This window comes from Eurytemora carolleeae, unplaced genomic scaffold (assembly GCF_000591075.1).
Source record: "Eurytemora carolleeae unplaced genomic scaffold, Eaff_2.0 scaffold29, whole genome shotgun sequence".
NCBI classification, from domain to species: Eukaryota; Metazoa; Arthropoda; class Copepoda; order Calanoida; family Temoridae; genus Eurytemora; species Eurytemora carolleeae.
Genome location: NW_019396073.1, coordinates 369,458 through 393,988, shown reverse-complemented (window position 1 = coordinate 393,988; position 24,531 = coordinate 369,458). Strand labels below are relative to the sequence as shown.

The 24,531-nt window shown below is 32.3% G+C and overlaps 3 protein-coding genes and 1 long non-coding RNA gene across 4 annotated transcripts; all 4 read right to left on the bottom strand.

Moving 5' to 3' along the window:
* Positions 1–345: 345 nt before the first annotated feature.
* On the bottom strand, positions 346–4,719 carry LOC111713422 (uncharacterized). The gene is made up of 3 exons (XR_002767691.1): positions 4,643–4,719; positions 1,149–1,215; positions 346–431 (listed from the first exon to the last, which is right to left on the bottom strand). It is a non-coding gene; the product is annotated as an uncharacterized LOC111713422 (long non-coding RNA).
* A 343-nt stretch (positions 4,720–5,062) lies between these two features.
* On the bottom strand, positions 5,063–6,479 carry LOC111713661 (glycine receptor subunit alpha-4-like). The gene is made up of 3 exons (XM_023488589.1): positions 6,376–6,479; positions 5,761–5,826; positions 5,063–5,167 (listed from the first exon to the last, which is right to left on the bottom strand). The coding sequence occupies exons 1-3, from the start codon at positions 6,430–6,432 to the stop codon at positions 5,066–5,068; spliced, it is 225 nt and encodes a 74-aa protein (XP_023344357.1). The 5' UTR covers positions 6,433–6,479; the 3' UTR covers positions 5,063–5,065.
* A 593-nt stretch (positions 6,480–7,072) lies between these two features.
* Positions 7,073–10,910, bottom strand: LOC111713564 (glutamate-gated chloride channel). The gene is made up of 9 exons (XM_023488446.1): positions 10,812–10,910; positions 10,340–10,428; positions 9,732–9,788; positions 9,494–9,527; positions 9,128–9,221; positions 8,665–8,719; positions 7,776–7,811; positions 7,287–7,389; positions 7,073–7,236 (listed from the first exon to the last, which is right to left on the bottom strand). The coding sequence occupies exons 1-9, from the start codon at positions 10,908–10,910 to the stop codon at positions 7,147–7,149; spliced, it is 657 nt and encodes a 218-aa protein (XP_023344214.1). The 3' UTR covers positions 7,073–7,146.
* A 5,719-nt stretch (positions 10,911–16,629) lies between these two features.
* Positions 16,630–23,235, bottom strand: LOC111713771 (uncharacterized). The gene is made up of 5 exons (XM_023488717.1): positions 20,787–23,235; positions 20,130–20,337; positions 17,957–18,051; positions 16,831–17,220; positions 16,630–16,775 (listed from the first exon to the last, which is right to left on the bottom strand). Exons 1-5 carry the CDS (start codon positions 21,277–21,279, stop codon positions 16,630–16,632), a joined length of 1,332 nt encoding a protein of 443 aa, XP_023344485.1. The 5' UTR covers positions 21,280–23,235.
* Positions 23,236–24,531: the final 1,296 nt, after the last annotated feature.

The window sequence follows — 24,531 nt, the reverse complement described above, 5'->3', positions numbered from 1 at the left end:
ATATTGATGCCCAATGGAAGTTGAAAGGAGTTGCAACCCTAACCTTTTTTAATAAGAGGGGGGGGGGGACGGTGGCTTTTCTTTCTAAAACCTATTTTGAGAAGAATAATCAGTCTGGAATTTCTCTTATGCAACCAAATCAAACTATTTATTTCTAATTAAGCGGCTACAGGTTGGGGGCTAGTATTGATAGGGCAAAACTGTTGAGCACCCTACCCCAAGAATAATTTGCCTAAATATGCCTGATTTCCAGTAAAAAGAATTCAAATGAACTGAATATTCTGGAAGTAGAGATTGCTGTGATCTCTCTATCTAATATGATTATGCGCCCAATGATCGCCGGTCCATCGATCGTACATAACGTTCGGCCAGTATGCCAGGTTAAACAACAGGAAACAGCAAGGTAGGAACAGACGGGTCAACCTCTGTACCTGTACATACATTACAAATACATGTATTATATGTTTTCCCAATAAATAAATCAAATAAAGACGACCTATTGTACAACACTAATTTTCTGAAAAGTATTAAAATTTTAATTGTTTTTTTGGTGAGACACTTAGTATTTGCTTAGTAATATATTTAGATTGTTTTTTGTGACATTTTTCTGGCTCATGCAAAAAAAAAAATGCAATGGACGAAGATTATATCAATACAATAAAGACAAATTTTTATTGATTATGCTTTGATCCGGCCCGACAAGCAGTTAAAGGATTAAAGGATTGATAAAAATCAAAATTGAAATAGAATGTCGTCTTCACTGCTTTGGTATATTCAACAACGAAGACTGTAGTAAACCTGAATAAAAGAATTCATTCAAACTTAGATCATATCAAATAGATTCTAGTACAATAGATGGCAACGTAGAATTTGTAAACTCTCAGGACTGACGTCACAAGTAAAATTCAGTTTTTGTGTCCGACAAAATATTTAATAAAAGTTATAATTTTAGAATAAAGTAAAATAGGTGCAATTTTTTGTGTTCTTTATTTTCTGTTTTTACACATATTTATTTAATCTTGGAACACATGTCAACTAATGTGGGAAAATTTGTTAAATTAGACACTTGTTACGTTGTGTATGATTGGTCCATAGTTGCCACCTTTTGTACTTGATAATCTACTTGGATCTTATACAAACTTATTTACCTTAATTGCTAGTTTAACCCGCTTATGACGGAAAAGGATGACAATCGTTATAAACTCCACCATTGTACTAAAAATAGTAAAGTTATACACTTGTCCTAACAATTGTTTATTACAGGGTGTCCCAAATGAGCATGAGAATTAAGTAACAAGTAGTAGTATTCCTAGATAATATCCAAAATAACAAGTCTCTAGAATTCTAAAATGTGGTTAGACCGTTTTTACACCTATATAATCCGTATTGAGAAGTCATCTCCTAATTTTTATGTTTATTGGCACACCCTGTGTAAGTTCAGAGGATTTATTAAATGTTCACCTAATTGGAAAATACACAAGTTGTAAGTTGTATATATAATATACTAAATACATTATATATATATATATATATACAGGGTGAGTAAAAAAGTGTGATTTGCGGCGCCTGGTGCAAAAGTGTAACTTTTTTTTGCAACTCTTCTGTATGGTGTTTTTTAAAATATTTTTTGAAAATTTGTATTTTTTTGGTACTTCAATGGCAAATAAAAAAAATCCGCGAACCTTTTTTTCTTTCAAAATCAAAAGTTCAAAAAAACAAAAATGTGTAAATAAATTGTTTCTATCGAAATCTAAAATTTTAAAAAGAATCACAGAATCTGAGAAAATTTGCAAAATTGTAATTTAAAAAATTCGCAATTTTCAGTTCTGGTATAATTTTTACAGAAAAATTGTTTTTCAATGGTTCTGAAGGTTTTAACTGAACAGCGTATATTTAATACTTTAGAATATACTAAGAAGAAAGGAACTAGAGAATTTAAATAAATTTTCCTTAAAAATTAGCCCAGAACTGAAAATTGCGAATTTTCTTATTACAATTTTGCCAATTGTCTCAGATTCTGTGATTCAATCTTTTTAAAATTTTAGATCTAGAGAGAAATAATATGAATGCACATATTTGCTTTTCTGAACTTTTGATTTTGAGAGAAAAAAAAGATTCGCAGATTTTCTTTTGGGCCATTGGTGTACCAAAAAAAAATTACAAATTTTCAAAAAATATTGAAAAGACACCATACAGGAGAGTTGCACAAAAAAGGTACAATTTTGCACCAGGCGCCGCAAGTCACACTTTTTTTGACTCACCCTGTATATATATAAATATATATGCTGTACATTATTATATGCTTGTTTGTCTGTATTTCCTATCATAGCTCATCAACCACTGACCGCTTTGCCTCAATTTTTTATTGGAAACCACGCGAATGTTCTAAGCTTGGTTTGAAAATTCTAAATTGAGTGATTTGACTAGTATATGAAAATTTTGTTTCCAGGTAAAGCTGGGTTCCCAAGTCTGTCTACTAAACTGTATACTCATTAGAAGTACAGGACTGGGTATTAAGATGCGTGCATGAAGTTGTACAGTAAGCGTGTAGACTGCTAAAACAGGACGGTACACCAAACTGTACTTTATAGACAAGAGATAAGTTAACGTCCTAATCCCTTGTGTGTAATAGATTTGTAGAAGACCTGAGATACAGAGAGAACAGGAGATAAGTTAACGACCTAATTCCTGGTGTGTAATAGATTTATAGAAGACCTGAGATACAGAGAGATCAGGAAACAATCAAACCCAACCTATATCAAATTCATTACATTCGTATCAATCCCTAAAATTTGTATCCTGATGAGATAAACAATCAAACCCAACATATATCAAATTCATTACATTCGTATCAATCCCTAACATTTGTATCCTGATGAGATAAACAATCAAACCCAACCTATATCAAATTCATTACATTCGTATCAATCCCTAAAACTTGTATCCAGATGAGATAAACAATCAAACCCAACCTATATCAAATTCATAACATATCTCATCTGGATACAAATGTTAGGGATTGATACGAATGTTATGAATTTCATATAGGTTGGGTTTGATTGTTTATCTCATCTGGATACAAATGTTAAAGATGGATACGAATGTTATGAATTTGAGATAGGTTGGGTTTCATTGTTTATCTCATCTGGATACAAATGTTAAAGATGGATACGAATGTTATTGTATCAGATTCATAATAACCATCCTTAACCCGTACTATCTATAGAAACAATCTGTCAGGGCAAGCTGTCATAGAGAGAGAGAATTAAAGAAATATTATCCGGTATTCGCGCATTCTTAGGAGTTTTATCTATCCCCCCCTCGGGCAACCTACGCTCCACGCCGCACAAATATGTGAAGTACACCTGCAGTATGGAAACAGTACAACAAAATGGCCGTTTTACACTTTTTTCTAGTTAATTCCTCTCTATATATTCTACTCTCTATGAATATAACACAACATCAAAATTTACTCATAGTCATTTAATAGTTGTTTAAGTCTAATTAAAACAGTATGATTTATTAATTATAGAGTCCCATAGAAATGAAATGGTAATCTCCTGTACACTTTCAGACTTTTAGCCCCCCCCTCCTTGACCTGTGTGCTATGTTTTATGAGTCTGTTTTTTTTTGAGGCATTTCCGTGGTGAGGCGTTTCCATATATTTTTTAAATGAATAAGAAATAAGATCATATCATTTTCATATTGCAAAGTCAAAGTAATAAATGATTACTTGACTCTTTAAGTTAAGCAGTACTCCCTTAAAAGCTTAAATACACTTGTTAAAAAGGTTAGCCTTTATAGTGTGCATTGACAATGTAATAAAAACAACCATATACCACTGTAAAACCCAACCAAACATTGTTTAAAAAATCATTAAAAATAACAAATTTTTATTCTGGCTATTGTTTATGTCAAAAAAATTATTAGTACTTTTTAAAAAGTTTGAAGTGAAGTACAGGGTCCAAATTAGAGAAAAACTTTAATAGATAGTGGGCCCTGGAGTAAGCAGAAATAAGATACTGTAGCTAAAATCTTGTGATCATAGCATTTTCTTCAAAGAATTCGTAGCATCAAAGGCGTCTTGCTTTCAGAATTCCAAAATGTGGTCTGCCGTTTTTGTACCTTAAGAATTGACCAAGATATTGAGAAATTTGTTTAAAATTCAAAATATTAAACATAAGCAAGATTGTTTAAATCTTTAGTATCTCCAACAATTTTTTTTTATATACAAAGAAGGCTAAATCTTTTTCTGTACTCCTTTGACATCTAATAACTTTACGAAAACCAAAGACAAATTGTAAGTTCCAGGGTCCAATGTCTAACGTACTGCATAACACCCCAGCGAAAAAAAATACATCAAATCTTGACTATGATATATTCATTTTGATATATATATTCCGCGGCACTTGGTACTTGTTTCCCAGTGGCCGCCCGCGCGAGCATAATTCTTCGGAGCTATCAGCAGGATCATAATAGATAGATGATTACCCTATACCGGTACCAGGTGTTTTAAAAGTATTTAAAGTAAGATATAATGTGGTTTATTTTCTGTTTTTATACGTAGATCACTTTACATCATATCTTGTTTGAATCTCAATCAATAAGAACTGGAAAGATATTAAATAAAAAAATTATTTACCTAAATACGAAAAACATACAGAAAAGCATCCAAACATCTAGATATGTTACATAGGACACCTTGGGTACATGCGCTCTTCAGATAATATTGTAACAGTTTTATTTTTTTCATCAATTAAATATTTCAATATTCTTTTAGTTCATATTTTGTATATGTATACTTTGCTTGTCTGGGTGTCTGTTTGTTTTTAACCAATAAACGTCCAAACGGCTGAACCGATCTGGCCCAAATTTTGTCTCTAGTATTTTTAAAATTATACTTTTTTTATCCAATTATAATTAATTTATTTACCTTGTTAATATCATTATTTCATTTATTATCATTATTTTATATTCTTCATTATAATTATATGAATGAAATTGTGTTTCTAAAATTATTGTGATTTTTTATCAATAATTATTATTACAAATTTCCCTAGTGCTGCTAAACATAGCAGTTTGTGTGAGCACTCAGAGTTGTAGTTCCCATCCCAACCCTGCCAGGTATTGAGTCAGGATTTATGAACAGTCCCATCCATCCCAGAACCTAGTTAGGGAAATCATTCAACAAAAAAACATTGAGAATTTCGAGACAGCATTAAGATCGTCTTTGACTTATGAAATATCAAATAATTTGTATCAGAGAAATGTCACATGTCCTGCAGAGCTTTCCAAAATTGGATTTTATATATGTATATACTTTTCTTGTCTGTTAGTCTGTTTTTTTTATCCTATAAACGTTAAAACTGCTAAACCAATCAGGCCCAAATTTTGTGTGGGACCTAACATGGCCCCATGCTCAGAATTACAAAAAGTTGTCTCCAAAAATTTTGATTTTCGCAAAATTTTAAAAATTCACAAAAAAATTGTAAATCCGCAAAATAATAATATTGATTTATCTAAGAGAAATTTTAAAGTTGAACTCGAAGATGGGTGCGAAGTGTCCTGATAGCCTAGTCTTTACATATAGTTACAATATACATACTAGCAAGTTAAAGAAAGCAATTAACTGAAATAAAAAACAACGGAAAAAATGAAAAATAAACTTAGTTTTAAGAGGGGGTTGGGCTCGGGCTCTACTCACCAGAAACAGGGTAGAGGGTATATAGGTCTGGACAATATGATATCCTATCTACTCACCAGAAACAGAGTAGAGGGTATATAGGTCTGAACAATATGGTATCCTATCTCTCTTGTTAGATGTAACTATAGACAAATAGAAAAATAAATATTATTTTTTAAATGAGTTTTTGCCACAAGCTCAATTTTTCTGATTCCTATATCTTTGCAACCTGGTGGTGTAAGCCTTTGATATTTCAAAATTAGATTATTTGATCTCATTGAATTTTAGTCTAAGAAATCAAAGACATTGGGCCCCAAAGATATAGCGATCAGAAAAAAGAGTTTGCGGCAAAAACTCGGTTTCTTTTAAGCTTTTTTATTTTAATTTGTTATTCCATACTTTATAGCAATAAGAAAAGAAAAACAAAACAATAGTCTCCTATCCTTTTCCATTGTTTAACCATTCAATCAAGCAAGATTTTAGTTAAAAATAAAGAAAGTGACGACTTTCTTAAAAGAGATTTTTAGCAAATTTTTGTTTTTAATGGCATTTTGTTTTCTTCAAGACATATATAAATTCTTTTTTTAAGGATTGTTAATTTATAATAATTCGACCAGGGGTGTGCACAGGAATCTGAGCCTCTGGATCCACATATAAGAAGTGCAATTGCACTAAAATCCCAGCCAGTGTACCTGTAATTTCAGACCTGGGTAGCTGATATCATAGTAATCCGTAGAATAGGAATCCATTGCATGTATTCTACATAAATATATTAAATGTATTCTACATAAACTTATTAAATGTATTCTACATAAATGTATTTAAATGTATTGTACATAAATATATTAAATGTATTCTACATAAACATATTAAATGTATTCTACATAAATGTATTTAAATGTATTGTACATAAAAATATTAAATGTATACTATATTAATGTATTAAATTTTTTTCTACATAAATATATAAAATGTATTCCACATGAATTTATTTAAATGTATAAAGTTGATATTTCAAAATATTTTTTACTCTTTTTATATACAATATGCTTTAAATGACGATGCTTCTGGGGTTCCACGTGGAATAGACTCCAACGACACCTAGCGACAAAAAATCGTTGTTTAAAGTACATCGTATATGAAACAAGTGTACAACATATTATTAAATATCAACTATATACGAATGCGTCGAAAAATTATCGATGATGATAGGTTGTAATATCTGAATGATTTGTTTGAAATTAAATTGATTTTTACGATCCGAGTCGAATATTGCAACTTTCTGAATTTGTGTGGACTCTACGTTCTTCGGTATGAGTCGTTTTTAACAATTTTCTCCTTAAAGACGCAACAGATAGAAGTAAGCTTAGTAGCGATCACCATCGATAATTTTTTGCCGCAAGCCTATGCCCCCATTTATTTCTCGCAAACACCTCCTTTAAGTTAAACATATACCCAATCTGCTAATAAAGAATCCATGCCATGAAGACAAACTGTGATAGATAGATATTTTTGTTAACATTGATACTGTCAGGAATCCAGGCAAAGTGAATCTAAAAACACAAATTTAGTTCAAAATAATCCTAAAAGATCCTAACTTGACCTGATTTGACTGGAGACCAAAGGATTCAAACTTTAGCTCACAGGACTGATCATCAGCTGGGTAGTTTCTAAAGTTCATGTTACACGCAACATCAAAATTTATCCTGAAAATTTAAATCAAATGAAAAATGTTTTTACAAAAAATACAAATTACATACCCTTTAAAGAAATATGGATGAATTTAATAAAATATTAATGAACGTTATTACACCATAATCAGATTATGTGTTGATTGTAAGATACCATTAATTTTTTAATCCCTTTATCTTAAAAACGGGTCTAAAAGTTTGCTTTATTTCGTTATAGAGAAGATATTACCTTGCTTAACAACAAAACATCACTTGCTCATTCATATCATATTTACCTCGCAGAATATCTTATATACCTCGCAAAATATCATATTTACCTCGCAGAATATCTTATTTACCTCGCAGAATATCTTATTTACCTTGCAGAATATCTTATTTACCTCGCAGAATATCATATTTACCTTGCAGAATATCTGATAGTGTTGTCGTTATACACTCTGAGTACATATGAACATGCACAAGCTATTGAAACTAGAAAAACGACGTTATCTTCCACATTTTTGATCAGATGAAGGTTATTACTGTTGTGAATCGGACGGTCCCTCATTCAAAGGAATGATCTCTTTAATCCAATTATTCTGCCCACGGGCCTGAGAAATCTTTGAGAGTGCTATGAAATATATTTTTGGTTTCTATTATATTTGAGATATTTTTTAAATATTTGCAAAAAATGAAATGGGGTTTAGGCTGATGCTAACAGTATTACTTCTACCTGATGCGTCTAATGATATGGTTAAACAGGACCCATATAAATCCACTGGGTTGCATTATTTTACCAAAATTGCAGATAATTCAATTAAATTTGAAACAAATCATTCAGATGTTAAAGTTATCTATGTCGAATTCAATTCGATGCATTCCTATGTTGTTTAAATATCATAATCTTTTAAAATTTCTGTATATAAAATGTATTTTGGAGAACCATTATTTAGCCGCTAGGTGTCACTGCTCTCCACATTTCTGTGATTGCACTTGGGGGAGAAACATAGCGGCCGAAAAATCGCCCCCAAATGAAAATGAAAATCGTATATAAAATAGAAATAAAAGATTATGATATTTAAACAACATAATGCATCGAATTGAATCCGACATTTATAACTTCTAACATCTGAATGATTAGTTTAAATCTAATTAAATTATCTATGGTTTGGTTTGGTTTGGTTTGGGTAAAATCATGCAATTCAGTGGATTTGTATGTGTCAAGATTTTTAGACAATTTTTATTGTGTTGGTAAACCTTGAATTCTGTACATGCATTCCTTAACGAGGATAAAATCCTGTACATGCATTCCTTAACGAGGATGGTTTAGTGAAGAATGTCGGAGTACGAAGAGTTTTGGCATGATCTGCAGTACGTTACGATATGTTAATCATGGAATTAAATAATAACAACATCAATAATATAATAACTAAAAACAAACAAAATAACAAAACAAAAATAATTTTTCAAAATGACAAGATTAATATTAACAATAACATTCTAAAAGTAAAGAAAAAATATGACATATACGGAGATTAAAATAATTCAGAACTACGTCAATTAAAATAATTCAGAACTACGGCAATTAAAATAATTTAGAACTACGGGCATTTTAACCAATTAAGAACTACGGCGATCAAAATAATTTTAAAAAAAAGAAGAGAAGAAGATGTCAACAATAACAAAATCAAGCAGGCAACCATAACAGTCCTTTTAAACATGATAAAATATAAAAATCTAAAACAACAAAAAACATTATAAAATATAATTGTACCTAGGAATATATCTGGCATCCATATTCTATCTGCCAAGGAAGGATGAAGATTGGTATAATTCCCTCGGCTGTCAAAACTTTGCAGGTATTCTCTCTAGACACGGTTTTCAGGATTTTTTCAAGAAATATGCTTCATGACAATAAGAAAAGTAGTTGAACTACGTTTATTACATTGAATCACTTCTCTTCCCCTTGACGAGATACATTCAAGTTCAAATACTTCTCTCTATATTCAGTAAATCTGGTCTCAGTTCAACTAACTTAAAATTTTCATTATTTTTGAATGAGCTTTTTTTGGCTTAGCAATATGCAACGTTCCTAATCTGCTGATGAATATACTTACTTTGAAAAAGATGAATTTCTAACCTTTGGTTTTATTCTTGGGTCTTTCCAAAATAATCTAGAATAACCATGATATAATGATATTAAAAAAATTTCATTGGAAATAATCGAATTCTTAATAAAAATTTTTGTTTTGTTATTAAAGTATTACTACAGTTTAGCAATGCCACAGTACTTGTATTTTTTTATTAGATTGGTACTTCAGGTCTTTTTTTGCTGAAAGTATACGCATTTATGTCAATAATTCAATCTATTTATCTACCTTAATGTTGTTTCTAAAGATACCAGCTGATTCCTCTCGTCAACCTCCAAAATATTTCTAAACAAAAGAATATAAATAATATTTCCTATTTGGGTTCATCATATAATTGATGTTTTCTTCTCCTTCACATACGTCCTTATAGTCCCTTTTTTGCTATTTGTCCTCTATCTTATCTTTTCTCCTTTCTCCACTATTCTCTCTGTTGTTTGTCATCTATATCCTCTATTCTGTCTTTTTTATTCCTAGCTTTAGGCATACAACTATATCCTCCGCTTTTGTCTAATTTCATCGCTTAACCTGACATTAATAGATGCCGACACTAGTAGAGGCTGCCTATCCTTTGTCCTCCAGTTTTGTCTAATTTCATCGATTAACCTAACATTATAGATGACGACACTAGTGGAGGCTGTCTATCCTTTGTCCTCCAGTTTTGTCTAATTTCATTGATTAACCTGACATCAATAGATGCCGACACTAGTAGAGGCTGTCTATCCTTTGTCCTCCAGTTTTGTCTAATTTCATTGATTAACCTGACATCAATAGATGCCGACACTAGTAGAGGCTGTCTATCCTTTGTCCTCTGGTTTTGTCTAATTTCATTGATTAACCTGACATTGATAGATGCGGACACTAATAGAGGTTGTCTATCCTTTGTCCTCGGTATTTCATGAAGGTTATAATCATCGTCAACTATCAACTAAACACATGATCTTCATCAACCATCAACTAATCATATATATATATGTACATACTAGTTTGGGAACCCAGCGTTGCCCTGGTTTCTCACAGTTACTTCCGTCGTTTACCCGCACTTGGTTGATTTTACCGGGAAACAAAAATTTTTAAATAATAGTCGTCCCACTAAACTCAAATCCAACTAAAAACATTTCCGGAGCTCTCCTGAGTTCCCCAATAAAAATGAGAGGCAAATCGGTCCAGGAGTTCCTGAGTTATGATCGGAAAAACAAACACCCAAACAGAAAAACAGAGATTAAACCTATATTTATCGTCCATCATCAACTAAATATATAAAAATCATAACTTTTTAAAAACGACATTTTTTCAAAATGTCTCTACAACCTTATATGTTTGGCCTATTCCCCTGGAGGAGTCAACAACAAACAACAGCATCAAGAGCTCCAACCTCAACAACATCCAGAGTGACCATCTCAAAAACATTCTACTATAAAAATCATAAACCATCATAAAAGGAATTCAGTTTTTGCCGCAAACTAAAATTTGTACAAATTGATCGTGGTGTAAACCTTGTATATTTCAAACTTTGAATATTTGATCTGACAGAATTCACAGTTTAAAAAAAAATGTTTGTTCCTAATTATTAAATTTTTTGTTCCTAAAAAATCTTGCCCCCCCCCTCACTTAAATCCTGTATCCGCCCCTATCTAAGGTCTACGATATCAGGTTGCAGAAATCTAGTGATTAATCGGAGTTTGTTAAAAACTCAATTTCTTTTAACAAAAATTTGAATTCCTGTAAAACATAGAAATATGTCAATAATAAAAAGCGAGGAGTTTGATCTGCTGCAATCGTTTACACTTTCAATCACTCCTAAAGTCAAGATCCAACTAAACTATGAAAAATATTGCTTATAGCCACCCCCCACCCCTCTTCCCTCCGCCCTCTATCATCCAGTTCATGTCAGTTTTAGGTGTATACATTATACATGGTGTCCTTTTAATATTGCCAATTTTCAAATTGCTGTAACTTTGTTATTGTTTGAAATTTTTCCAATCTGTAAAAAAAGTAAGTAATCAAAATATGAACGTTCCGTTGTATAAAATGAAAATTCACAATTCTAATCCAAAAAAATGAGCAAATTCAGTTATAGTTATCTTGTCTTCTTTAGACAACACCATATTGGATTATAGGTCAAATGAAATAACTAAATTGGAATTTGATTACTCAATTATTTTTTAAGATTGGACCAAGCAATAACAAAGTTACAGCAATTTGAAAATTAGCAAGTTTAATAGGACACCCTGTACACTACTTTAATTCATAGGTTTAAGCATAATACTTCAAGTTCAAGCACCTTATACAACACGTTGGTTAAAGGAGAAACAAACAAAATTTGAATAGTTGTATTTAGTATATTTAACTCAGGTCACTTAGTGGTTTCCACTTTTTACTCTTTCTGATATCAAATAAAAAGACGAAGTAATACCAAAATTTTTAAAAAATGTCAAATGATTAAAACAAAGTTTCACTAGAATTCTTAGTTATTAGATCTGCGTGAACAATGCGTATATTTCACCTGACGCAGGTATATTCTGATCTAAACTAATTGTTTTATGGACACGCACACCCATACGCTCATTTACCTCGATAAGTTAGTATTCATGAACCAGGAATACAATTGAAAGTATGATGTAAAGTTGTAGAAAAAATTCCATACTGCAGAATAAGGACGATAATTGATTTGAGACTTTTTTAGAAATCAGCCAACCGTCTACTGGAGGTCGGTGCATTATTTCACTAAAAAGTATTGCGATCAAAAAAACTTTTAAATCGTCCTAAATAATTGCAAATTGACGATTTAGTATAGGTTCACTTTATGCCCCCCCCCCAAAAAAAAAATATAAAAAAACTTAATGTGACACTGAACACCCAATTTTCTTGGAAATTTATGATGAATTCAGATTCGAAAACCATTTAAAAAATAAAAATCAAAGAAGTTACAGCCAAATAACGGTTTCAGATTTCAATTCAGCCTTAAAACAAGAAAATGATGTATAACATGTGGCCGAATTTAAAAAATTTGAGCGGCGGTTTAAATTTAAGCCGCGACTTAAATATGGTTGGTTCCACTTAAAATTGTGTCAAATGTTTCAAGATTTAAGCCGGCGCCTAATTTAAACCGGGTTTTGGCAGATTTAAACCGCGGCTCAACTTCTTTAAATTCAGCCTATGATCACTTTTAAACATCTTTTTTGGGGTGGGATTTGATTTTGAAAAAAAATTGGCAATATTTTAAAGTGAAAACGCAGCGCAGTGACTTCCAGTATAGGCGGTTGGCTCAATTCAACGAGGTTATATAGTATACAGAGTGATGATGTACGCTAATCCTTCACTAATTGTTATATAGGCCATCAACCATACCGAGAGCGTACTGCATATTTGTTTATTATAAGGAGATTCTGGCCTAACCTATAGTGTATCAAAGACTTAGCTCGGACATTCCACAATACAAAGGAGTACTTAAATTGCTCCTACGATCCCTTTATTAGTTTATTTCTTTATTTTTAAAATGATATATTGTTTTAGTTGTACCTTGTACATCATCTCAGCTCGTTTCGTTATTTTTGGGGAACCATTAAGCTAAGTCTTACTGTATATTCTTTGATTCGTTTAAAGATCAAGAAATACTGCAAGAGCCCTCATATTTTTCTCCATATAAAAGTGTACTGCATGGACTTTCTAAAAGGAACGTGAACAAGTTTTGTTTGTAGATACCACCCAATGGCTCAGTAACATTATGCCTCGTTCCCGAATGCCTAGTTCGTGAATGCCTAGTTCACTATGTCTAGTTCATGAATGCCTTGACAACATTATGCCTAGATTTCTGAATGCCTAGATAACTTTATGCCTAGATTTTTGAATGCCTAGTTCATAATGCCTAGATAACATAATGCCTAGAGAACACAATGCCTAGACTCGTGAATGCCTGGATAACATTATGCCTAGATAACATAAGAGTGCATTGAATGCCTAGACAATGTATTTCAAAGAGAAATAAAAATATTAAAGAGAGAGAAAAAAACATACAATCCGGTAACATTTTTTCAAAAATCCGCAAACAACTTTCTAAAAATGTGCAACTTCAGTTATAGATGCAAGAGAAAGATTAAAGTTTGTTGTTTATGCCTTTGACAGCATGCCAAGAGCAGATTATATTTCTACTTTGGCCCATGATAGGCAAAAATTTGACCAAAAAGATATGTAATAAATCATGTAAACATATCAGTATCATTTATTTATTGCTTGACAATGTCTATTGGCATTCAATTCAGTCTAATGTTATCTAGGCATTGGGTGACTAGGCATTATGAAATCTAGGCATAATGTTTTCTAGGCATTCAGTAATATAGGCATAATGTTATATAGGCATTCATGAATAAAGGCATGGTGTTATCTAGGCATTACGAACAAGGCATTCATGAATCTAGGCATAGTGAACTAGGCATTCACGAACTAGGCATTTGGGAACTAGGCATAATGTTACTGATGATGAACTAGGCATAATGTTTGATGATGAAGTATATTTTGAGTGACTGCAAGCATGGCATTTTATCCTCTGGGGTCTAGCTGATTTATTAATTTGTTTATGTGTACTTTTAGCATTACACTCATTTTTAAACAAGAATTTAAGGAAGTTTCTGGACCCTGGTGGTGGTGAATCTTCCATATATCCAAGTGCATTTCAGTTCTGCTCTTTTACTTTACAGGGTGTCCCACGCACGTGGATTTAACGGTTCTGTTCTTATTCCAGGAAACTGGGACTTTCGATCACAATTTTATCTATTAAACATAAATATTTTGCCCTTTTTCGTTAATACTTTTTGCGTGGGCATTTGTGTTTTAAATGATAAAGTATAAAACAGACAGCTCCTTTATTGTTGAATTTTAGACCAAAACGCATTTGATTTGAAATTTGAAATATCTAATACAGTTTATGGAAGAAGACATTCAAAAATATTTCGTCATATTTCGTAGGACACCCTGTAACCATAGGTCCTTGTAGTTTTAATAATGTACTGACAAGATCATAAAAGATTTAAGTTTACCTGGCAGTTTTGTACATACATGTTGATAAAATATTTATAAAACATTTTGTGAAAATAGTTTTCAAACAAAAAATTTTTTTATTATTTTTTTTTACAAAAGAGCTGATTTTGAATTAATTATTCACATTATTAATCAAAAAATTTTGTTAATTTTTAATGGGTTGTTTATTTAAAGTAATTGTTTACTTTCGAGTGGATTTAATTAAGTTCAATAATGATTCACGATGATAATTTTTAAACCTTTATCTAAACATTTTGCAAAGAAGAACTCTTATTCTTCTCTAGATAGAAAATAAAATGCACCCTATTTTATCAGATACAAGTTGTGAATTGTCGTAACTCGTTGATTAACATTTTTTAATGTATTCAAAAATGCACATGGATTTTATGACATCCTACAGAAAATTGTTTTTTCTTAACAATTTAACAGAGAGGAGTGGGGTCTAATGACGGAAATGAGTTTTGGCAAAAAACTCTAATTTTTTCATCTCTATATCTTAGCACTTTGATGTCGTAGACCTTTGATATTTAAAACTATGAATTCTGTTGGTTCAAATTGTCTAAATTAAAAAAAATATCACAGGTTTACATCACCGGGTTGCTAAGAAATAACGGTTCGAAAATTTAAGTTTGTGGCAAAGAGGTAATTCCTTTATTTTAGGTGAACACTTGTAAAACATCCATTGACATTATCTTGAATAAAAATAGTTGAAAGATATATTTAACAAATAATCCTGTTATAGATCTAAACACAGGTACACAAACTTTAAATCAGGATTTCACAAATTATAATAAACATATTTACATATTCATACTTTAGACTGTCAATCTAAATTCAACCAACTCGTTTATATAAAAGCGCCATTTACAATTCACAAGAGTAATCTTTTAATCTAAAAATAGTTTAATTGGTTGAGAAGTGGATAGTTGATTCTTACAGCAAAGACGAGCAAAAAAACGGCCAGATTTGTCTGATTAAAATGAAACTGTTTTTAACCCGCATTGGCAGTATTTTATCATTCAAAGTTGAGTATTTGAAAATCAGGCAGACATATAATACGAATTCGAATTATCTAACATAAGTGACAAGTGCAGCATTCGAAGCTTAAAGTTTTCGAACTAAAATTCTAAATATTACTGGAATAACTGTATTTAAATCACAGTAGAAGAAGTTATAAGAATGGAAGGGGGAAGTCACCAAGCCTCTGACTCGGTCCCCGACATAGTGTGGTCCACTGTACCGGTCCCAGGGTCCATAGTCTGGTCTATAAACTCCTCTGCTAGCTCACGGTCCATACCTTTAGTCATAATAATAAAATAGTAATAGTAATAGTTATAAAAATAATAAAAAAAAAATAAAAATAAAAATAATAATAATAATAGTAATAATAATAACAATAATAATAATAATTATAATAATAATAATAATAAAGAATAGTGTTTACGCAGGCTATGTACACTTTTATATGACGTCATTGGCTGCAGTATTGGTTTTAAATTCAAACAATCAACAATAAAACTCTAGTTATCAAATAAATTAATCATTGTAGGTGCTAAAAGGGTGGGAAAATAACGACACGGTTATAAACTTCTAAATTTGTTTTAATCAGTTATAGGATAGAATGCTCGTCTGCTAAAATAAAGCTAAAATTGTGATTTTGTTGCGCATCTTATTTGTATGAAAAATAACACATATTTTAAAGGAAAATTTGTTTGATGTCATTAAGTATAGTTTTGTAAAAGTCTAAAGCAGAATAGTAGGCCAGTAACGTGAGCAAGGCCCGAAAAAACCTTGGTTTTAAGTAGCCAATTTTTTTTAACCAGTTACGTATTGCAATCTGTTTTAAGATAAAGTTTATCTAAAAATTTATGTATTTCTAACGCCAAATTACGTAAAAAACGCAAGTTTCTGGTAATGGAAATGCTTAAAAAGTCCTAAAACTTTTTAAATTATAGAAAAGACGACATTCTATGGCTTCTTATTGAACCCAATTGAGTCGTCTGGTTTTGCGTTTAAATCCCAATGCCTACTCTTTGTATTTCAAAGCTTTTTGATAGGAACAAAATTTCATTTATAAAAAGATACAATTTTCTTATTTCGGAGTTATATAATCAACCTGATTATAAGCTTGATCCCAATCTTGTGGATAATACCAAGCTCCGGGTACACCATGAACTCCAGGTACACTATGAACTCCAGGAGCACCAGACCCTCCCACAATAACACCTGGGGGTATCCCTAAAAAACAAAACTTGTGAAACCTCCTTTTTTATGTTTAAAGTGCAGTGCTTACCAACAAATTGCTGCTGATACCCTGTAGATGGGTATCCACCAGGGTAGGCGTGGCCCTGTTGAGAAGGGTAGGCGTACCCCTGTTGAGGAGGGTAGGCAGACCCGGCGGGGTAGTAAAACCCGCCAAACATCTCCAGCGGCGGGTAGGTGGGGAAATGAGAAGAAGGCGTCTGAGGGATGGAGAGGAGCTGAGGGGTGTGTCTGGTGGAGTGGGTGTGGCGTGCAGCAGGTGATTTAGATCTAGGGCGTGTCCGGTTCGGCGGGGGGTCCTTGGGGGAGTATCTGCTTCCAGGAACAGAAGGGGAGGGGTCGGAAGGGATGTGAATGAAAGGAGGTGTGGTCCTTGGATATACAGGGTGAAGGGTGGAGCCTCGTAGCTTCCCGTAGGGTACTGATAAACAATCCTTTTATTCTAGAGACTTGTATGCAGTCAATTCAGAGGGGTTATTCACGACAATTTAGGGTAAGTCATAAAGGTTACGGCTTTAATCCATTAAAAATCCGTGTGTCAATTATTACTGAAGGTGCAGTATTATGTTCCATTAAGGTTTCTACTAATCTAGAAATCAAATGGTACCTTTACAGTTATGGTATTATCATGTCCCATATTCAAATGAGATGTCCCCTAGTGTAATGTATAAACTAAAATTTACTGAACAAATACATCCCCACCAAACCCCCCCCCCCCCCCCACCCTCTTTCCCTCCCTTCAGTACTAAATCCCATCCCCTGCTACTTCATGTCGCCTCGGGAGGTATTTTTGTTATTCTGAATTTGAAGTTTCTTGAAATATTACAGTTTTACTTTAATTCTAGTCTTTCAAGACAGCTAGGGAAGAAACACAATAATAATTAATTAAGGAAGTCCAATTTTTATCCACCAACATCATAATTTAATTTTAGCTTTAAACGTTTTTGCTTGATACCCCCTTGGGGTTCTATTTCTTCCAAAAGAAGAACAGATTATATATTTAGAATTTGACCTTCTGATCTAGAAATCTAAAGTGGCCAAGCGCCGCCAGTTTGTCACTACAGCATATAAAACTAATGCTTGGTTACAAATAAAGGATAGATTCTCGGTTTTCTCTTAAATTAAATTTTGTAAAAAAAATGTAAAATGATGTTTTCCTGAATTAGTATTGTATAGTACTGGAGACTGTTTACCCAACCAGGATATTAGACGATCCTTTCCTTCTCCATACTCACCAGATCCACCATACAACCTTAAACAACAAAGTACAGTGGAACCCATAAAACTGCGGAATTGGAAGACGACCGTTCGACTCAAGTTATAAAATTGAATAGTTGACTAAATTATGAACATGTAACACAGGAATAGTGTACTGCAGAAATACAGAATTATTTAAAATAAAAAGATATTGGTAAAAATATTTGCTTTATATCACTAGCAGCACAAATACACATATTTTGATTTAAACGTCGTCTTCATATTCCACAGTTTTAATGGACCCTCTGTATCTATTGAGAAAAATAACTGTATGTATGGAGAAAAATAACTGTATCTATGGAGAAAAATAACTATATCTATGGAGAAAAAATAACTGTATGTATGGAGAAAAATAACTGTGTGTATGGAGAAAAATATCTGTATGTATGAAGAAAAATAACTGTATGTATGGAGAAAAAAAACTTTATGTATGGAGAAAAATAACTGTATGTATGGAGAAAAATAACTGTATCTATGGAGAATACTAACTGAATCTATGGAGAAAAATAACTGTATATATGGAGAATAATAACTGTATCTATGGAGAAAAATAACTGTATGTATGGAGAAAAATAACTCTATCTATGGAGAATACTAACTGTATCTATGGAGAAAAATAACTGTATATATGGAGAATAATAAATGTATATATGGAGAAAAATAACTGTATGTATGGAGAAAAATAACTGTATGTATGGAGAAAAATAACTATATCTTTGGAGAAAAATAACTGTATCTATGGAAAAAAAATAACTGTATGTATGGAAAAAAATATCTGTATGTATGGAGAAAAATAACTGTATGTATGGAGAAAAATAACTGAATCTATGGAGAAAAATAGTTGTATCTATGGAGAAAAATAACTGTATCAATGGAGAAAAATAACTGTATCTATAGAGAAAAATAACTGTATCTATGGAGAAAAATAGCTGTATCTACAGAGAAAAATAACTGTATTTATGGAGAAAAATAACTGTATCTATAGAGAAAAATAACTGTATGTATGGAGAAAAACAACTGTATATATGGAGAAAAATAACTGTATTTATGGGGAAAAATAACTGTATGTATGGAGAAAAATAACTGTATGTATGGAGAAAAATATCTGTACGTATGTATGGAGAAAAATAACTGTATGTATGGAGAAAAATAACTGTATGTTTGGAGAAAAATAACTGTATGTATGGAGAAAAATAACTTTAAGAAACTTTATATCACAATGCACATAATGATTGATAAAATCAAATTAAGAATAAATCAAAGCTGAGAAAAAATTTAGGAATTATCAGGATTGTTTTGAATATTAGAAACTAGTAGCTTATTATATTGTCGCGAATTACAGGTCTATAAGACATTACATTATTACATTACACTATTTAGACACATTATTATCCTGGCACCCATAAATTCAGCTATTAAACGTTAAATGCATTTTAATTCCTTAGCAGTACAGGACGAGAGATTAGCTAAACTTTTGTTTAAAAAAAATAGTATTACGATTACAGGCAGTTTCTTACCCCTCTTCTCCAATGCTATAATATTGACTCCAATTTGTGATCAAAGACAAATCATTGATTAAGTTTACATATTTTTAAAAATGAAAAATCACACATCAAAATTAAAAGCTGGCTTTACTTCATTTTGCAATGTAAATATATAAAATAAACAGGCAGAAAATATAAAATAAACAGGCAGGAAATATAAAATAAACAGGCAGAAAATATAAAATAAACAGGCAGGAAATATAAAATAAACAGGAAGGAAATATAAAATAAATAGGCAGGAAATATAAAATAAACAGACAAGAAATATAAAATAAAAAGGCAGGAAATATAAAATAAACAGGCAGGAAATATAAAATGAACAGGCAGGAAATATAAAATAAACTGGCAGGAAATATAAAATAAACAGGCAGGAAATATAAAATAAACAGGCAGGAAATATAAAATAAACCAGCAGGAAATATAAAATAAACAGACAGGAAATATAAAATAAACAGGCAGGAAATATAAAATAAACAGGCAGGAAATTCTAGAAGAGAAAAATTGTGTTGGTAACAAAGACAAGATATACCTCGGATCATAGCAATCACATAGTTCCCTGAGACAAAGTATGACGGACGGTAAACTGAAGATAATATCCAGGAAGCCGAGGATAATGAGAAGAGTGTTGATCAACATCCCCGACTCCCTGCTACTAATATTAATATCGGAGATAGGAACAAGATCACCGTTCTCAGTCTTCTCTACTCCATAGGGTTCATTAGCGTCTTGGGCTAACCCTAGAGTCACAGATTATTCAGATAGGATCATTTGTGTTCTTATAGTATTGGTTTAATAAACCTTTAAATACGCAAGGTATTCATTATAAACGTCAAAGTAAACTAAAAATCATTTTGTATCTTTTTTAAAAACATTTAATGAAACCTCCAACATTCTAAAACTATATTCTGGTAACGTTTGCTTTCATTAAACATTGCAATATTTTTATCCTACAAATAAATGGAAAAACAAACCAATTAACGATCGTTCGTTAACACGTTCGATCTTGGTTAGTGTTGAGCATAAATGAATTTTCTTTCAGTGCACATAGTGTGAGGAGAGCAATTGTTAGGAATAAACACTTTTGGAAAATGTTGATCCTGATAGAAAATATATGCAACAACGAACCCAGAACGATTAACTACACTATATACTTATTATATAAATTCCCGAATTATATAATCTGTCCCTGTAGCTGAGTATATGATGAGTAGGATAGAGGTTAGCAGATTAATTAAAGATGAAATCAGAAACAAAATTACATAAATGCGCGACGCTCGTGTTCTGACAGTATAAGCTCCGAGTACACCTGAAATGATTACTAAAACTCCGTCCCATATACCAGCAGCATGCCCGGCATACCCAGCATGCTGTACTATAGCTGCTGCTCCTAGTCCTATCAGCATGCATCCCCCAACAATCTTCAGGGCTGCTAATGTAGCGGTTAGCTTAAAAGGAAAGAAACCGCCTGTAATGGATAAGCTCTCGTCTGGCTGAGTTACCCCTGAAATCACTGATCTTGAATGTTTAAGTGTAGAGGACTGAACCCCCAAACTGCTCCGCGCCCCTCTACGTCCATCCATATTTTTTGCCAATATATTTCTGACCCGGTGTGTAGGGGTGGGGGGGGGGGAACTTTCACTGAATATTTGAGCTTGTTTTTGCGTTCCTATGTATACCATTGGCAGGGGTGCAGTGTAGGTTGGGCCCTAGGCCAGTAAAACCCACATATATTTCCTCCCTTGTCCATCATACTACATCAAACTCTCCAAGCTTCTCAGGGTACTATCTACAACTGGCTGTTTTAGAGTAGAGAGGAAGGTGTATGTAATTATCTAAAAAGATAGGATTTATAATCAGCTCTTGTCTGGGAACCTAGCACAGGATAGTTCACAGCATTTCACCTCAGCTCTCTCTCTCTCTAACGACCAGATTTTATCTTTGACCGTGTAATTTGATTTCACAAATCTGATCTTGTAGGTGAGTACACAGACCCCTCTAATAATCTTTAATTATACTAGACATTCCTGTAGTTCTTTAAACCATCCCTCAGATATAATTTCTTGCTCCGAGCTAAACAGCAAAATATATTTTTCGAGTTAACCTTGTCTGCAAATCCATAAACGATGCTCTAGAAACTGTCTAAAAATAATTTCCCTAATATCTCGTCACTGTATGAATGCTATGGACTGCTATGGTCGGAAACAAACTGTAAAAGCGGCGATATTTCCTTTACTTCCTGGGCTGGGAATATTTTCTCACGAAAATATATCATTATACCCCGACAGATGGTTTTTAACTATAGTTACATGGTTTAATCAGGGAAGGAATTCGTCTGGTAGTGTTTCAACTCCATGTTAAATCTTAAACTATGAGAACTCCTGGTTTCCCGTTCCTAGCTCTTCTCTCCTGTACAACCCAACCCTCCGCTTCCTCAAGAGAACTGAGATCTACGGCGGTATTAGCGCACACACAATACTCATCTATACATGCGTACACATCTCCAACATTCCTTAACATACACACACCCCTCACACATCACAACTCACAGTCACATTCGTGATATAGACATGTGTAGTATGTATCATACAATATACACAACATTAAACTCACATTTCTATCTGATTACAACATAAAACATGAAAACCGCCTGTAAAAATTTATACACTTCCGTAAAATCTAATTTTAAGAAATGGTTTAAAAGTTAAATTTTTCAACCTTATGTTCAAAATCGGAATTCTAGATTAAAAGAATACTTGCAAAGCCACTACACTGACAATTTTTTTTACAAAATCATCCAGTTTCACATAATTTCACTCATCAAAATTTAATTCTTTTAAAATTCTTTTTGTGCATGAAATCTGTTCTTGAATCATGCATATTGCATAGATTTTCCTTAGATCCGCGAGATTTAATGTGTAAGTGTCTCTTTCTGCCATAAGCATATCTCCCACGCTATATCTTCTCCTTAATTTCACATTTTTTCTACTTTTTTACTATTGTGTTTAAGTATTGCTCTTTAGATACCCCCAAATTTTGATTAACCTCATATATATATATATATATATATATATATATATCTAAATAATTATAAAGATCTTCGCAATAGCTGGCCAAACGGCTGGACCTAATTGGCTAAATGTTTTTGAGGAACCCCATGGGTACCATGTGGGTAAAAAGCTTAAAAAATTAAATTTTTTCTTCAAAATTAGATTTCTTTTCCCAAAGTGTTTTTGAAATTCCATGGGCAAGGCCGGGCTAGTGCCAAATATAGAGAATCAGTTTATTGTAGTTTTGAAGTCTTAATCTATATATGAATAAAATTATCTTTGTTAGACGGTCCGATCAAAACTCAAATAATTTTCCTCAATTTTTTTATTGTAGACTATACTATAGGTAGTTTTACTTTTCTAAGTTGAGTTAGTGGACTCTTCAAGAAAAAGATTAGCTTCCACTTCACGCACCCCTGACCCTTCAGTAAAAGTAAATTCAACCTAAAGTCTGACCGCGTCAACCTTGTTGAACCGGATAGTCCTTTTAGTGTCTGCTTCATTTATCCGATGTCCGGGCGATACAGTACAAACTATTACCGGAAAGGTTGACCCGACTCGGATTTTTCACATTTTTCCGACATGCTTTTAAAACTTTTTTTTTAAACCTCCTTAGCACCATAACCATTAAAGTTAGAAGTATAATTTTTTTAATTCTTGAAAGGTTGGAGTATGGACATGAATGTATCACAGTCGCCTATCTCAACTCTAAGGCCAAAATCATTGGGGGTGTGGACACAAAAATAGCCCAATCGGGATAGGGTAAAGCAAGGTATGGGGCCTCGTATTCTTTTTTTTTAGAATAAGTCACAGTCGCAGAAATTCATTTGATTGTCCTAAATAAGAATGAAAAATCTCCTTGTCATAGAAGCAATAAATGCAGGTTTCTTTCACTTTCTTCTACACACTTAGGAAAACAGTAGATTAGTCTAATCAGAGAAAAATATTCTATAATTGGTTTAAAAGACTGTAAGCTTAATTTCAAGTAATCCTCAAGGCAAAGATGCCATCGCCCGATTTACAACAGTACCCTTAGAGCTTTACCTGACCAATAATGTGAAAGATATAATTGTCGTTGAAAAGTGTTTAATTCTGTTAATTCCTATATGTTTTCCTGCAGTAGAAATGCAAAAGTAGAAATCACAATTAAGAATTATTAAAATATAAAGATTATCGTAACATTGATTTATAATCCATGCTTATTCATACAAATCTGCTTATAATACCGACCGTTGTTAATTAAGTATTGTCATCTTTGTGTGAAGGGTAAAGTTAAATTATGCACTTGAAGAACCTTTAATTTCTCTACACAGAATATTTATTTAAAAATGTGAACCAACACCTGTGTGGGCCTAAAGTATAGTCATCCCAAGAACTTGAATTGCTCATGCATTGTGTATGAATTGTATATATTGTATTTATCGTATGCAAGGTTAAGAATCTTCATTCCACACGTCGCTAACAAATAGTCAGGAGTAAACTTCGGATAACGCCTAAAACACCATGGCAAAATTTGAAAATTATGTGAGTATAAATTGCGAAATTTACATTGAATGACCGTTCAAGGTGTGTTTATGTACCAAGGCACTTCACGTATTCTTGCGATTATTCTAAACATGGATTATTTACTATATGCTATACAAATCATGCAGTATACATATACCATCTACTAAATATAATATATCTATACTCAGAGATTAAATTATTGTTTTCAGAGAAACATTTTTATTTAAAATGTTTATCCAAAACTGGTCCATAAAAACATTTGTATATACTGGTCCATAGAAACATTTGTATATACTGGTTCATAGAAACATTTGTATATACTGGTCCATAGAAACATTTGTATATACTGGTCCATAGAAACATTTGTATATACTGGTC